The following is a 15260-nucleotide window of genomic DNA, read 5'->3' as shown; positions in this document are numbered from 1 at the left end:
GTGTATATTAGGTGGGGACATTGACAACGATTTTATGGGGGTAAAAAAAAAAAATCAGTGTGTCTGTGCCATGGGCACCACCACTCTGCATAGTGACAATAAAAGAGATGGCTCAGCACCGACTGTTCTTCCCGGGGACCCACGTTCAATTTCTAGCACCCATTTGTCCATTCCCAGGAGATCCAGTGCCTTTGTCTGGTCTCTGGTACACAGACATACATGCAAACACACTCATACACATAAAATAAAAATAACTAGAATCTAAGGAAAACTGTTTTAAAACCTGTAGATGAGCTTCCTTGTGCTCACAAGCCTGGGAGCCCCCTGGGGTCTGGGATTTGTTTTCAGGTGGGCAGGAGGCACCACTGCCCTGAGGATCCTGGACTTCAGAGCTTTGCTGGGGTGAGGATCCTAGAGGGTCTGGGGAAGAGGCCGTTCGTCACATGACTCCACACACCACTTTTGAGTCCCCTCCAGCCTTGAGTCTGTTCTTTAGGAGCAAGAATACACCCATGTTTTCCAGCTAGGGGTGGGGGTGTGGTACGTCACCCAGACAAGACTGTTGGCATCCTCTGAACAGCTGTACAGGACTCCCCACCGGAGGTGACTCCTCTGTGTGGCCAGCCCATCTAAGGGAACCTTGTTGCTTTATCAGAGCAGTGAGCTCTTCATTTGGACCTTGTCATGTCCATTAGATCCCTGCTTTCTGCTCACTGTTCCAGAATACTGTGGGTTAGGAGGCATAGATGAAGCAAAGACTTGCCCTGGGGATGAGGCCTGGGCAGGGGGGAGTGGCCTAACCACAGTGAGTGAAGGCCAGCATATGAGGGTTGCCTCCAGGAAGCCATCACCTAGGTGCAGTGTCCTATGACATCTGCTCCTCAGCTGTCCTCTGTAGAACAGCATCCCCTGCCCCCAGCAGGCTTCTCATACCCTTCCCCTTGTGAACTTCCACTGTGGGCTTCTTCCAAGTGTTTATCAGAGGGGAGGCTCCTGGGTGTGCACAGTGGGAAAGCAAGTGGTCCATGATAAGCCAGCGTTACCAGTCGCTTGATAGCAAACAGGCAGAGGGCACAGTGTAGGGCCTCATGGAAGGGTGGCCCAATCGAAGCCCCGCTCTGGCAACAGGAAGGACAGGTGTCAGCAATGGAAGGTAGGAGCCTTTTCCAGGGTCAAGATATAGGATCCCCCCACCCCTGTCACCCAAAAGCAAGAGAGGAGACAAATTGGCCCTGCCTGTCATGCTGGTCCTCTCTAGGACTGAGTGGCAACTTAATCTCCTGTTTTCTCTAGGATCACATCAAAGCCATCAAATAACTTGTAACCATTCAGGCTTTTTCAGAAGTGAGCCTGGGGTAGATTCAGTTGTGGTGCTGCAAACCGTGGGCCACCTCGTACCTTCAGCTGTATGTTCCTGTAGTGGGGTGCAGGGAGTGACCTTGAGGGGTATGGGAACCCCAGGGTTCTCTGCAGCCTTGTTTACTTACTTAGGATGGATACAAAGACAGGTGTGGCCTCTTAAAACTATTATTTTTACATTTGATTTATGTATTTATTGTGTTCATGGGTGTGGGTGCACACATGCTCCTGGCACATATATGGAGGTCAGAGGGTGGCTCTGAGACTCGTGACTTCTTGGGCCCTTGACTCCTGTATGAGAGGGGCCACATGGATATTCTTGGTTGCTATAATACAGAGTCACGTTTACCACTGAAAGGCCTGTAGACTGAATGAGAATGTTTTTGTTCTGCCTGGCTCAGGACGCTGGGTGAAGTCTTAGGTTCTGAGACACCTTTTGGGAGTCAGGGAGATTCTCTGCGAAGATGGTTGCATACCCTGACAACCAGCCTCTCCACACGCTGACAGCCAGCCTAACCACACGCTGGTTTCTGATTTGTGCAGACAGTGTGGTCACCCCAACTGCCCCAGGATAGGGTTCCCCGTCCTGATAAGTTTTGTACCATCAAACTGTACAGAGCTGCTGGCCCTTCAGAGAGTAAGGTCGGGCTGGCTCCGGCACCTTCTTACCTTCTGTTTCTCCTCTGCAGGGCAGCAGAGCTTCGATCTCTTGGTGATTGGTGGGGGATCTGGTGGCCTGGCTTGTGCCAAGGAAGGTATGTATTTCATAATTTGTGTCCTGTCTGCTGTGTTGGGGCACTGTGAAGATAGGCCATATATCCAGAAGCAAATGCTGTGGAACAATGTCTCCTCTAAATCAAAATCCACGTAGATCCTGAGTTTGGTCTCTCCTCAGAGTATGGTCCTGTCCTTATTTTTGTCTTAAATTTATTTTTATTATTTTAAAATTTATTATTTTAAATTATTTTTAAATTAAATGTGTATGTCTCTATATAGGGATATGTGATTATGAATGCAGGTTCTTGCAGAGTGTATTCTTTTTTTATTTATTATGTATACAATGTTCTGCCTGCATGTGTCCCTGCAAGCCAGAAGTTGGCACCAGATCCTATTAGAGATGATTGTAAGCCACCATGTGGTTGCTGGGAATTGAACTCAGGACCTCTGGTAGAACAATCAGTGCTCTTAACTGCTGAGCCATCTCTCCAGCCCCTCTTACAGAGTCTAGAAGAGGGTACCACATCCCCTGGAGCTGGAGTTACCAGTAGAGTATCAGGAACTGAACTCAGATCCTCTGCAGGAGCAGTCTGGTCTCTTGACCACTCTCTCTCCAGCCCCATATTTTTATTTTTATTTCTGAGGTGGAGTCTCACTTTAATGAGATACAATTGACAGACAATAAACCAGTACATATTTAAAGTGGATAACTTAAGGCTGGGCCTGGTCATGAATAGCTGTGATTCTAGCTATTCAAGAGGCTGAGGCAGGAGGATCACTTGAGTCTAGGAGCTTGAGATCAGCCTGGATAACAGTGAGACCCTGTTTCAAAGTAAATAATTAAATCAATAAGAATCAAGTGAGCAGTCTGACAGGTGGGTGTATCTGTGAACCCTGTACCATGACGAGGACGGTGACTGTCCCTGATGCCTCTGTGCAGTCTATGTGGGCTGCAGAACTACAGCCTTGTACTCAGTTCCGGGTGCCAGCAGTCTAAGAGCGAAGCGTCAGCAGGGCTGGCTCCTTCTGGCTTCTGTCCTTGGCTGATAGATCGGGTCTTCTCATATTTTCGCGTTGATCCCCTGTATCTGTACCCTAATCTGTCCTTACAGAACACTAATCATTTGGACAAGGGACCACCCTGTGACCTAGTTTAACTTTATCTCCAAATGTAGTCATAGTCCTTGGTACTGAAGGCTCAGACTCTCACGTGGATCTGGGTGTGTGAGGGTAGAGACAGCGTTGTGTGGTGTTTTACTCTTTTGACTTCTGACTGGCCCACCACCCAGCTCCCAAATAAATCACACACAGAGGCTTATTCTTAGTTATGAATTCCCAGCCTTAGTGTGGTTGGTTTCCTTCTTGTTGGCTAACCTAAATTAACCAGACTAGCTTTCACCTCTGAGCTTTTTTTTTTTTTTTTTTGGTTTTTCGAGACAGGGTTTCTCTGTGGTTTTGGATCCTGTCCTGGAACTAGCTCTTGTAGACCAGGCTGGCCTCGAACTCACAGAGATCCGCCTGCCTCTGCCTTCCAAGTGCTGGGATTAAAGGCGTGCGCCACCACCGCCCGGCCTCCTTCTCTATTTCTGTATACCTTTCTTCTTTCTTTGTGGCTTGCTGTGTAGCTGGGTGGTTGGCCCCTCATGTCCTCCTCTCCTTGTTCTCTTGTTGCTCTTCTTTTTCTTCATTCTCAGGTCTCCTTCTATTTATTATACCCTCTGCCTGTCAGCCCCACCTATCCTTGCTCCTGCTTCGCTGTTCATCTCTTTATTAGGACCATCAGGTGCTTTAGAGAGGCACAGTAACAGTTTAACACAGTTAAGCAAATGCAGCATAAACAAAAGTCATACACCTGAAAATAATATTCCCCAACAACACAGTTCAGGCTATTCCAGTGTCCAGCTCCCACAGGCCACGGCAATTTCTCCAGTCATACTCCTTGGTACTGAGGTTTGTGACTGACATAAGAATTTTAGCAGGGAGGATACAGTTCAGCCCATTGCTATTCCCAGCTTTCTTTCCCCTTGCTTTGTTTTGTGTGAGACACAATGTGGCCCTGGATGGACTGGAACTTACTATGTAGCGAATCTGGCCTTGAACTCCTGATCCTTAACTTCCCAAGTGCACTTGCTATGGCAGAGGACCTGGGTTTGGTTCCCAGCAGCTGTGTTAGTAGGCTCACAACTGCCTGTAACTCCAGTTACAAGGGACCCACAGTCTTCTGGTATCCATGGGAATCTGCGTGCATGTGCTGCACTTGCACACACACACACACTCACACACACACACACATACACACACACTCACTAAATCAATTAAAACATTTTTGCTGGGTGTGGTGGTGTATTCCTGTAATCCCAGCATTTAGAAAGTAGGGACAGTTTGATCTCTGTGAATTAGAGACCAGCCTAGTCTACATAGTGAGTTTCAGGGTAGCCAGAGATACATAATGGAGAGACTTTGTCTCAGAAAACCAAATAAATAAGTGAAATTAAAAATAAGTAATTTTTTTGGGGCTGGAGAGATGGCTCAGAGGTTAAGAGCATTGCCTGCTCTTCCAAAGGTCCTGATTTCAATTCCCAGCAACCACATGGTGGCTCACAACCATCTGTAATGGGGTCTGGTGCCCTCTTCTGGCATACACACAGACAGAATATTGTATACATAATAAATAAATAAATATTTAAAAAAATAAGTAATTTTTTGAGACAGAGTCCCATTTTGTAGCCCAGGCTGACCTCAGATTCTGAATCCTTCTGCCTTTGCCTCTGAAGTCCTGGGGTTACAGGTGTGCCCTCATTGCCTGCTTTACAGTTTTGAGTGTGTGAGTCTTCTGGTTTGTTTCCTACTGTTGTGTGGAACTCTAACCGAAAGCCATTTGGGGAGGAAAGATTTATTTGGCTTGTATATCACAGTCCATCACCGAGGGAACTCCTGGAGGCTGCAGCTAGTGCAGAGGCCATTGAGGAATGCTGCTTACTGGCTCCCTCTGGTTTGCTCGGCTACATTTCTTTTTTTTGTTTGTTTTGTTTTGTTTTGTTTTTTTGTTTTTTTTTTTTTTGTTTTTCGAGACAGGGTTTCTCTGTGGCTTTGGAGCCTATCCTGGACCTAGCTCTATAGACCAGGCTGGTCTCGAACTCACAGAGATCCGCCTGCCTCTGCCTCCCAAGTGCTGGGATTAAAGGCGTGCGCCACCATTGCCCGGTTTACAGCTACATTTCTTATACACAGACCATCTAGCTAAGGACAGTACTGCCCACAGTGGGGTGGATCCTTCTACATCAACTACTAATCAAAAAATGCCTCACAGACTTGCCCACAGGCCAGTCTGATGGAGGCATTTCTCAGTTGAGATTTCCTCTTCCCAGATGACTCTAGCTGACAAAACCAACCAGCACCCCTTGTCATTCTGACACACAAAGATATTAAACCATAAACTTTCCCATTATCTCCATGATCTCATGTTAGTATCACAATAAAAATTAACACAACTTTAAAAGCTCCACGGTCTTTAAAAATGTCAATACTTTAAAAGCCCAGGGTCTCTTTAAAACTCCAATATCTCTTTAAAAGTTCAAAATCTCTCAACTGTGGGCTCCTGTAAAAAAAAATTATATATTTATTACTCTAAGAGGAAAGAACCTGGGCACAGTTACAATTAGATCAAAGCAGAACCAACATCCAGCAGAGTAAATCAAATTCTGTAGTTCTTTGTTCAAGGTCTGGGGCTTACTCTAGACAGCAGCTCCACCTCTCCAGCTCCACCCTCCACAGCACCCATAGGTCTTCTTGTAGTCTTAGGTCAGCTCCACTCCATCCCTGCTGCTGTCCTTGGCGGTCATCCCGTGGTCATGGCATCTCCAGTTTGCTAAGGTATTCACGACAACTGAGGCTTTGCCCTCACCAGTGGCAAACTCATGATATCCCTCCCTTAAGACTGACTCTGCCACGTGGTACCACACTTCAAGTTTTCTCCATGACTCCTTCAGTCCTCCATACTACGTGGCATACTCTTAGACATTGCCAGGTTTGGCTGCCAGCTTGAGATGGAGCCTTGGCCCCTTTGGACCACAGTTTCTGAATGCTGATCCATAGGAAACACTTCTGCAAGATTTTTGCTGGTCTCTTAGCCGATTTCTCAGCTCCAGCGGACCAGCGTCGACTGTCCTAGTAAAGCAAAGGTTTCACATCAGCAGTGCTGGTCTCTTCTTAGTCACATCTGATTCTTCATCTCCAACTGATCCGAAGCCATGGAGTCTTAATTCAGATACATCACATTAACAACCTGATAGTCTTTGAGGGACTCTCAAACTTCCTTTTGAAGCATTATAAGACAGCCTCCACTTTCTGCATTTCTCCTCACATTCTTATCTTCCAAGCCCCCACAGGACAGCCATTTAAGCTCTCATTTGACACTCAGTGACTTTCCAGTTTGAAGTTTCAAACATTCCCATAATCCCCCCCAAAACAACATGGTCAGGTTTTCACAACAGTAGCTCACAATCTTGATACTTGTTTCTGTTTCTAGTTTGCTTTCTATTGCTATGATAAAACATTCTGATCAAAAGATACTTGGGAGCCAGAAGTGGTGTCACACACCTCTAATCCCAGCACTCGAGAAGCCGAGGCAGGGAAGTCTCTGAGTTCAAAGCCAGCCTGGTCTACAGAGTGAGTTCCCGAACAGCCAGGCTACACAGAGAAACAGCACCACCACCACCACCACTATCATCATCATCATCATCATTATCATCATCATCACCACCATCATTTATGCCCCGGCAATGCTTACACATGCATGGGCAGCCCATTTATGGCGGTTCTCCAGTTGTTCCTATCTTGGGCGGTCCTAGATGCTTGTGTTATTGTCATACCCAGGGTTCCACAGTTTTCCTCTATGCCATCCATCAGCGTTTTTTGGGCCTTCTTCTTTGCTTTATCCCATGTCCTCCTCCAAGCAGTGCTATCTTTGCATATACCATCATTCATTCTCATAACACTGCCAAACAGACTGCTTATTTATTTCCCGGCTGCCCAGACCCAAATAATCACACAGAAACTATATTAATTACAACACTGTTTGAGCAATGACTCAGATGTATTTCTAGCTAGCTCTTACATCTTAAATTAACCCATTTTTACTAATTTATATTTTCTACGAAGCTCGTGATTTGTTAGCTCTTGCTTCTTGAACTGCCACATGGCATTTGCCTCCTCCAGCAGCTATGTGGCATCTCCTTGACTCTACCTACTCTCCATATATCTCTGTTCAGATTTCCCACTTAGCTTTACTCTGCTAAGCCATTGGCCGAAACAGCTTCTTCATTAACCATTGGTAATAGAACATATTCATAGCATACAGAGGGGAATCCCACATCAGTATCCTGTAGTTTACTTCCTTCTGTAGATGGAGATGTTTCTTAATGCCATTGTCACACAGACTATCTCTTCATGTGACACCTAGAATCTTCCGGAGACATGCCATCTCAAACACATTCAGCTGCTGTCCTGAGGAGCGTTTCATTGTCCAGGTTTCAGAGCGGTAAAGAAGGCAGCTCAAGACAAGTGTCTCATATGCCTGTAATTTGTAACTTTGTTGTTGTCGTTATGTCTCTTGCTGACCAAACCTTTTCTAATGCCTGGAATGCAACCCTGGCTATCCCTATCTGCTTCTTGGTTTCTGAAATAGTTTCCTCCTTTCAAATGAGGTTTCCTCCCAGATAGACCTGTGTTTCACCGATGATATAGCACTACTTGCTGAAAGTCCAAATGAGCTGCAGGCCTTTGTAGAGTGGTGGAAGTCAGTGAAAACCTTGGAATAAAAATAAACATTGAGAAGACTGAGTTACAGCACATGAGAAGGGTGCACCAAGATTCTAACACTGTAGTAAAGAATCAGAACCTCAAGCAAACGCAGAGAAACCCTGTCTTGAGAAATAAACAAATAAACAAAAAAGGAAATTGGCGAGAAAGGGTTTTTTTATTTGGCTTACACTTGTATACTATAGTCCGTAGTTAAGAAAGCTCAGGGCAGGGACCTGGAGGCAGGACCTGAAGCAGAGGCCATGGAGTAGTGCTGCTCCCGAGGCTTGCTCAGTTTGCTTCTTTGTACACCCTGGGGCCACCTGGCTATGGGTGGCTTGACCCCAGTGGGTTGGGTCCTCCACAGTCGTTAATCATGAAATATCCCACAGCCTGGCCAGTCTGATGGAAGCATTTTCTCAGTTGAGGTTCTGCTACCCAGACGACGTTAGCTTGTGTCAAGGTGACAAAAATCAACCAGCATGGCAAGTCACATCTTTTGCCTTATTTATCCCGAGTCTCATTTTTAATCACCGTATAATTGAGTTATGTGACATATTCACTGTCCACGCCTGTAAAGTGAGTTATTCAGGGTTTGTGTATTCACAGGGTTGCATAACCGCAGCCACAGGTTTAGAACTTTTTTTCTCCCCCTGGGTCCTGCAAACTCATTCACAATTGCCCTGTCCATGCCTTCATCCCTTCTCCTCCCAGACCCTTGTAATCGCTATCTACTTCCTGTTTTAGTGGGTTCTTAACACTTGATATCAGTGGGGTCATCTGTGATCTTTTGATTCTTTGACTGACTGTGATGTCATCTATCTTCATTCATGATATAGTGTGTCTCAGGACTTCCCTCCCCTTTATACTGCTCCAGTTCCCCACCTCCTCTCTGGCTGACATGCGTTACTTGTCTGTCATGGCCATTCGGTCGGTGGCTAGCAAGGCTGACAAGGGCGGGGACTGGACTTACACTGAATACCCAAGCCTACAGTAGGTGGAAGCAGGGACTCTGGCAGGGGGTACGCGTCCTAGCACTGCCTCAGTGGGTGGTGTGAAGGCTGCAGTCCACAAAGAAGTTGGAGGGCTCCTGCCTGCAGGCAGCAAGCTGGGTGGGTACCAGGAAGGGCAGGTGCAAAGCTGGGGGGCACCTGTGTGGAGAAGGAGAAGGAACAGCTCACCCTTGGCATCTGTGTTGAGGTGTTGGCCTGGACCCCTGCCTCCTGCTGGGCCTCATGGGAAGCTCCATGCCAGTTTCCTGCTCTGCTCACCTGCAGATGTCTCTGTCATTTCAGCTGCTCAGCTGGGAAGGAAGGTGGCAGTGGCTGACTATGTGGAGCCCTCTCCCCAAGGTAGGTGAAGGGCACAGGGTAGGGACACAACTCACATTCAGCCTACACCGAGTCTTTCAGTCTCCAGTGCCCCAATCTCCCCAGAGTGTGCTGCTCACCATGCAAACATTTCTATCACATTGTTACTTTAAAAATGACTGGTGAGAGCTATTGGAGTAATGGATCCATGGTCAAGAGCACTGGCTGCTCTTCCAGAGCACTGAGGTTTGGTTCCCAGTACCACCTGGTGGCTAATACCCAGCTCCAACTCCAGTCCCAGGGCATCTGACACTCTCTTATGGTGTCTGTGAGCACTGTACGCATGTAGTTTACACACAAACATGTACATAAAATACCCATGTTTACAAAAATAATAAATAAAATGTTCAAAAAAAATTTTTTTAATGACTGAATATATATATATATATAGGGAACAAATCCATGTGGGAAGACTTCCCTGGGTCAAGTTCAAGTCACAAAATAGCAACCCCTTTAAGGCATTCTGAGCCTGTGGAATAGAAGCCTCTTGTATTCCCTTACATGGAAAGTCAAATCCATTCCTACCAGGGCCTGGGAGATTCTGTGACTGAACACCTCTCTGGTATGTGTATGTGTAAAGACCACACGTGCATGTCCCCTGAAGCACACATACATAGACATGTACACACACATGCACACACACGCGCGCGCGCGCACACACACACACACACACACACACACACACACACACACGATGTAGGATATCCTTCTGCATGCTGTGAATATGTGTTGCTTTTATTGGTTGATGAATAAAGCTACTTTGGTCTATGGCAGGGCAGAATATAGCTAGGCAGAAAATCCAAACAGAGATACAGGGAAAAAGAAGGCGGAGTTGGGAGAGACACCAGCAGCCACTGGAGGAGTAAGAAGACAGAGCATCACTGGTATGCCACAGGCCATGTGGCAATACATTGTTTAATAGAAATGGTTTAATTTAAATTAAGAGCTAATAAACCTGAGCCATCAGCTAGACAATTATAATTAATATCAAGCCCTTGAGTGATTATTTTATAAGTGACTATGGGACTGGGCAGGACACAAAAAAGCCTCCATCTACACATGTGTACACACACATACATGCTTTTTCTGATATTCCAGGTACCAAATGGGGCCTCGGTGGCACCTGTGTCAATGTGGGTTGCATACCTAAGAAGCTGATGCATCAGGCTGCCCTGCTGGGGGGCATGGTCAAAGATGCTCACCATTATGGCTGGGAGGTAGCCCAGCCCATCCAGCACAACTGGTGAGGAACCCTGGCTGTGGGGTCCCCTTGAAAGGGAGATTTTCTGTCCACCACTTATCCCAGGGAGCAGCTCTAGTTCTGGCTTTGGGGAGGGCACAGCTGAGATAGTTGGCACTCTTCAGACACTTTTGGTGGTCACTGGAAGAAGAACTTGCTAAATTCCCCAGGTAGAGAGAGCCCAGGATTCTATAGCCCCAAACCCTGGTCAGAGGCAGGGAAACACCAGATGGGGAGTGTCAGGCTCCAGTCCTTTAAACACACTCGCAAACTGGGTGTGGCAGTGTGTACCTGTAGTCCAGAACTCAGGAGGCTGATACACGAGGATCTTAAGTTTGAAGCTAGCCTTAGCTACTTAGCAAAACTCTGCCCCCCTCCAAAAATAACAGAAAGTAAAATAACCACACTTCTATTTCTCAGTATTCCTGAGTTTTCTTTCACTGCCTGAATGAACTTTGCAGCCATCTCTACTGCTGTGGATCTCATGGGTTTTTGTGTGTGTCGACAGGAAGAAAATGGCAGAAGCTGTGCAAAACCATGTGAAGTCCTTGAACTGGGGTCACCGAGTCCAACTTCAGGACAGGTACTGAAACCCCCAGGACTTCAGTGGCCCTGGGAGGACCACCCTCCTGGCCCTTACAGTCATTCTGTACCTGTGAACATATTCACTGTGCAGCGCAGCCCCTAGCAGTGATAACATGAGGGTCCTTGGGCCTCAGTGGGGCGGAGACAGGTCAGTGCTGTGGGAAGGGTCGGGATGCCTGAGAGGCCAGGAACTGAGGAAATGACAGCAATGAAGAGACAGGCTAGCTGGATGGCTGGAGCCAGGGGAGAGGGTGAAACAGGCAACAGAGGCCTCAGGCCTGAGCCTGTGGCTGCGACTGGACTGATGGGCCCTGTGCAGCATGCGTTCCTTAGACAGCCACTGCGGTCCTCCACAGTTTGGAGGATAGAGCCTGGTGAGCCCTAAGTCAGGTGGCAGCAGATCATGAGGGGCAGGGGGTGTTTACAGTTCTCTCTGTGTGTGTACGCACACACACGCCTGCCTATATTTCTGTGCATCACTTGTATGCTTGCTACCTACTGAGGTCAAAAAAGGGTGTTGGGACCTTGGGAACTGGAGTTACGAATGGTTGTGAGCCACCATGTGAGTGCTGGGCCTCAAACCCTTCCTCTGGGAGAGCAGCCAGTGCTCCTAACCACCGAGCCATCTCTCCAATGCTGCAAGGGTATCATGTGTTTGTGTTGTAAGGCTGTTCCTTGATTGTCGGGGTGAGTGAAGAAGGTGAGGGAGAGGCACCTGATACTTACTGCTACCATTGGGCCTTTCAGACGGGAGGTTACTCTGCTCACCAAATACCCGTCCCATGATGCCACAGCCTCACCGTGCCTGCTCTCTTGGCCTCTTGGTGCTTTTAGGTGCAGAGGTGATACACATATGGTAGACACTTCGGTTCCCCATGGAGCTTCCCTGGATCCCTCCCCTGCTAGTCAGTTTAGGGCTCTCAGGATGGTGTCAGTCATGGCTCTGTTGCTGTCTTGGCATCTGTGGTCGCCATGTCTCAGGGAACCAGAGTGACAGGCAAGGGGTTCTTGTTTTCCAGCGCGGTTCCCACTCACACTTGTCACACTAGGGCCACAGGCAGCTGGCCCTGGGTCAGAGCTCTTGTTTCCTTTTTGTTCTTTTATTTAAAAAATCTTTGCATGTGTTTACTTATTTTTCATGTGTATGATGCCAAGTTCCAGAGTCTTCCTCCTAGGGGCCCACATGGCACTGTCTGTCTGACCAGCCCTAGAGGCTGAGTTTGCAGAGGAAATGTTTAAAGAGCCTGACTCTTAGAGACAGGTGTGGTGGTGCCTGTAATCCTGGGTTTACCGGCACTGTGGAGGTGGAGGAACGGATAAGCAGACCTTTCCTTCACAAGTTGCATTTGGTCATGTGTTTCCATAACAATAGAAACCCTAACCAGGAGAGTGAATTTGAAGCTAGCCTAGAACACATGGAACCTTGTCTCAAAAAATGAAATAAAATCTTACTTTTATATTTCAGGAAAGTCAAGTACTTTAATGTGAAAGCCAGCTTTGTCGACGAGCACACAGTTTGCGGTGTTGATAAAGGTGGGAAGACAGTAAGTGTCCGTTGGCCTGCCTCTTATGGCTCCTCTGGCCCCAGATCCCAGCTTTGTAGGTCTGGGCGTTGTTCTGGTGTTAACGGCCTTTGAGGTCACACTTCTTCAGAGCTGGTGCACAGGTCACAGCCTGAGATCCCAGCACTAGGGAGGCAGAAGCAAGATCTTGGGTCCCAGACCAGACCTAAGCTGAATAGTGGGACCATGTCTCCCCAACACAGACACACATACACGCACACACAGACACATGTGCATGCAAGACATGCATTCTTGAGCACACAGACACATTCTTCACACACACAGGTTATTGCATACACAGACACATGTACACACACATACAGACATGCATACTCATACAGACACATGCACACACAGATACATACACACAATGCACACACATGCATATACACAGAAACATGAACACACAGAAACATATACACACAAACACATGCATGCACACAGATATCTGCACACACAGACACATGTGCATGCAACACATGCATTCCTGAGCACACAGACACATTCTTCACACACAGATTACTGCATACACCGACACATGTACATACACATGCACACACACAGACATGCACACTCACACAGAAACATGCACACAGAGACACTTGCATGCACACAGATACCTGCACACACATAGACACATGTGCATACACAGAAACATGCACACACATAGAAACACAGACACATGCATGCACACACAGAGACACATGCACACACACACAAACAGTTCAAACAGAGCTGGGGATGTAGCTCAGTGGCATTACCTAGCTTCCCTAGCGTGAGTTAGATCAGACTTCCGCTACACATTCCCCTTGTTAAGTAGCTCAGATGTCATGGCTGGCTGTCTTGCAGCTTGGGGTGATGACAAAGATGAGAATCGCTCCCTTCCTACAGTGTTTGTGGGGCTCTGAAGAGGCATAGTATTTGCAAAGGCCTTCTGCACTGTGAAGTGCTTAGAGCTGAAACACCTCACTGCCCCTCCTGCCTGACCCTCCTGTTCAGGGGACATTGTGAGATCCCTGTTCTGTGAGACTTAGTGATATGGGCAGAGCACCTCCACTGCACAGTAGGGACTGCAGGAACCACTGCCCAGCCACCTGCAGGCATTCGTGTCTGTTGTTAGCTGAACACGCACTGTTTGACCCATGGTTCTCTGTTTATCCTCAGACGCTGCTTTCAGCTGACCACATAGTCATCGCTACAGGAGGGCGACCGAAGTACCCCACACAAGTGAGTGGCTTGCTGTGGCCCTTACCTGGGCCCTCTACCCTCATTCTGCTGCGATTTTCCTGTCCTATTTCCAGGCCTCTCAGAATCTACCCTGCTGAAATGGATCTTCAGGTTCCACCCCCTCCCCCGCCCCTCCTCAGGGTCACTCCACACTGCAGCCTCCTGGGGCCTGTCTCCCTTCACCCCAGTGTCCTCCCTCTTCCTCCCCTTAGTGTCTAATTGTGTTGTCCAGGCTAGATCTGAATACCTGGGTTCCAGTGACCCTCCATGTCAGCCTCCAGAGTAGTTGTGACATCATACCTGGTCCCTGTGACTCGAGTATTTGACATTACACCTGACCCTGTGTTCCTTCTTCCAAGCCCCCACTGTCAATTGCTTTTCTCCTTAACTTCAAATGCCAGGGCCTCCAGGACTTCAGTCTTATTCTTCCCCTTCCTCTTTCTCCCTCTCTGAAAGTTTGAAATAGAATTCACTTACCAAAATTCTCTCTGCGAGGCACAATGGGTTTTAGAACATTCAGAGTTGCCCTCTCCTATACCCCTCTATCTCCAGATCCTTTTCAAAATTCCAAGTTGATGCCTTGCCACAGCTCCCCTGGTTTCTAGACTCAGGTGCTTCAGCAAGGATATGCTGTCTGTGCATTTTGATGGCTCATTTCACCAGCATGATGTGCTCAGTGTTTACTCACTGATGTATCAGATCTTCCTTTTGAAGGCTGAATAAACACCACCGCCTGGTGTAAAAGTTTTTATGGAGTTTGTTACTGCTTCCCTTGGGTCTTTATTAAGAATGGAAGTTAGAGCTAAGCTGGGCCTGGTGGTGCAAGAATTTGATCCCCAAACTCTGGAGGCAGAGGCAGGTGGATCTCTGTGGGTTTGAGGCCAACCTGGTCTACAAAGCGAGTTCTGGAACAGCCAGGGCTCTGGTACACACCCTGTCTCAAAAAACCAAAACTAAACTAAACCAAAAATAGTGGAAGTTAGATCACATGATCATTTGACTTACCCTTTTGAGAGCCCACCAGCTTGTTTTCCAGAGGCCACCCCGTATCTGCTCCCTGCAGCTGTATCTGAAAGTCAGTTTCTGCCCTCTCACATAGCTCAGGTCTTTTGGTGAAAGCAGAGTATTTCAAGTAACTTATATGGTGACACCCACTGGGATTTTCTCATTGCTGGGGAGCTGCTTTTGTGAAGCATTTCTTTTTTGTCGTGTGTGGCCACTGGAGTATACTTAATTAGCTTAGTGTCAGCTAAGGACTGCAGAGGTTTCCTTTAAAACCAGGAACCATGAAATCTCTGCATGCCTGTAGGATCCTTCAGTCCATACTGCAGTCTGCATGTCTGTGGAATCCTTCAGTTCATATTGCAGTCTGCATGTCTATAGGATCCTTCAGTCCATACT

At 47.4% G+C, this 15260-nt stretch overlaps 1 protein-coding gene across 1 annotated transcript in view; it reads left to right on the top strand.

The window, feature by feature from the left end:
* Txnrd2 (thioredoxin reductase 2) overlaps positions 1-15260 on the top strand; it is a 52283-nt gene that overhangs the window by 1225 nt on the left and 35798 nt on the right. Inside the window, exons 2-7 of the mRNA XM_005369952.3 lie at positions 2049-2114; positions 9171-9227; positions 10344-10488; positions 10994-11068; positions 12536-12614; positions 13797-13859. Of these exons, the coding sequence (XP_005370009.1) occupies positions 2049-2114; positions 9171-9227; positions 10344-10488; positions 10994-11068; positions 12536-12614; positions 13797-13859 (485 nt within the window). The remainder of the gene's footprint in view (positions 1-2048; positions 2115-9170; positions 9228-10343; positions 10489-10993; positions 11069-12535; positions 12615-13796; positions 13860-15260) is intronic.

Source organism: Microtus ochrogaster, unplaced genomic scaffold, assembly GCF_000317375.1.
Source record: "Microtus ochrogaster isolate Prairie Vole_2 unplaced genomic scaffold, MicOch1.0 UNK68, whole genome shotgun sequence".
Taxonomy (NCBI): domain Eukaryota; kingdom Metazoa; phylum Chordata; class Mammalia; order Rodentia; family Cricetidae; genus Microtus; species Microtus ochrogaster.
The sequence above is the reverse complement of the archived record's forward strand: the minus strand, read 5'-3'. Positions and strand labels throughout refer to the sequence as shown.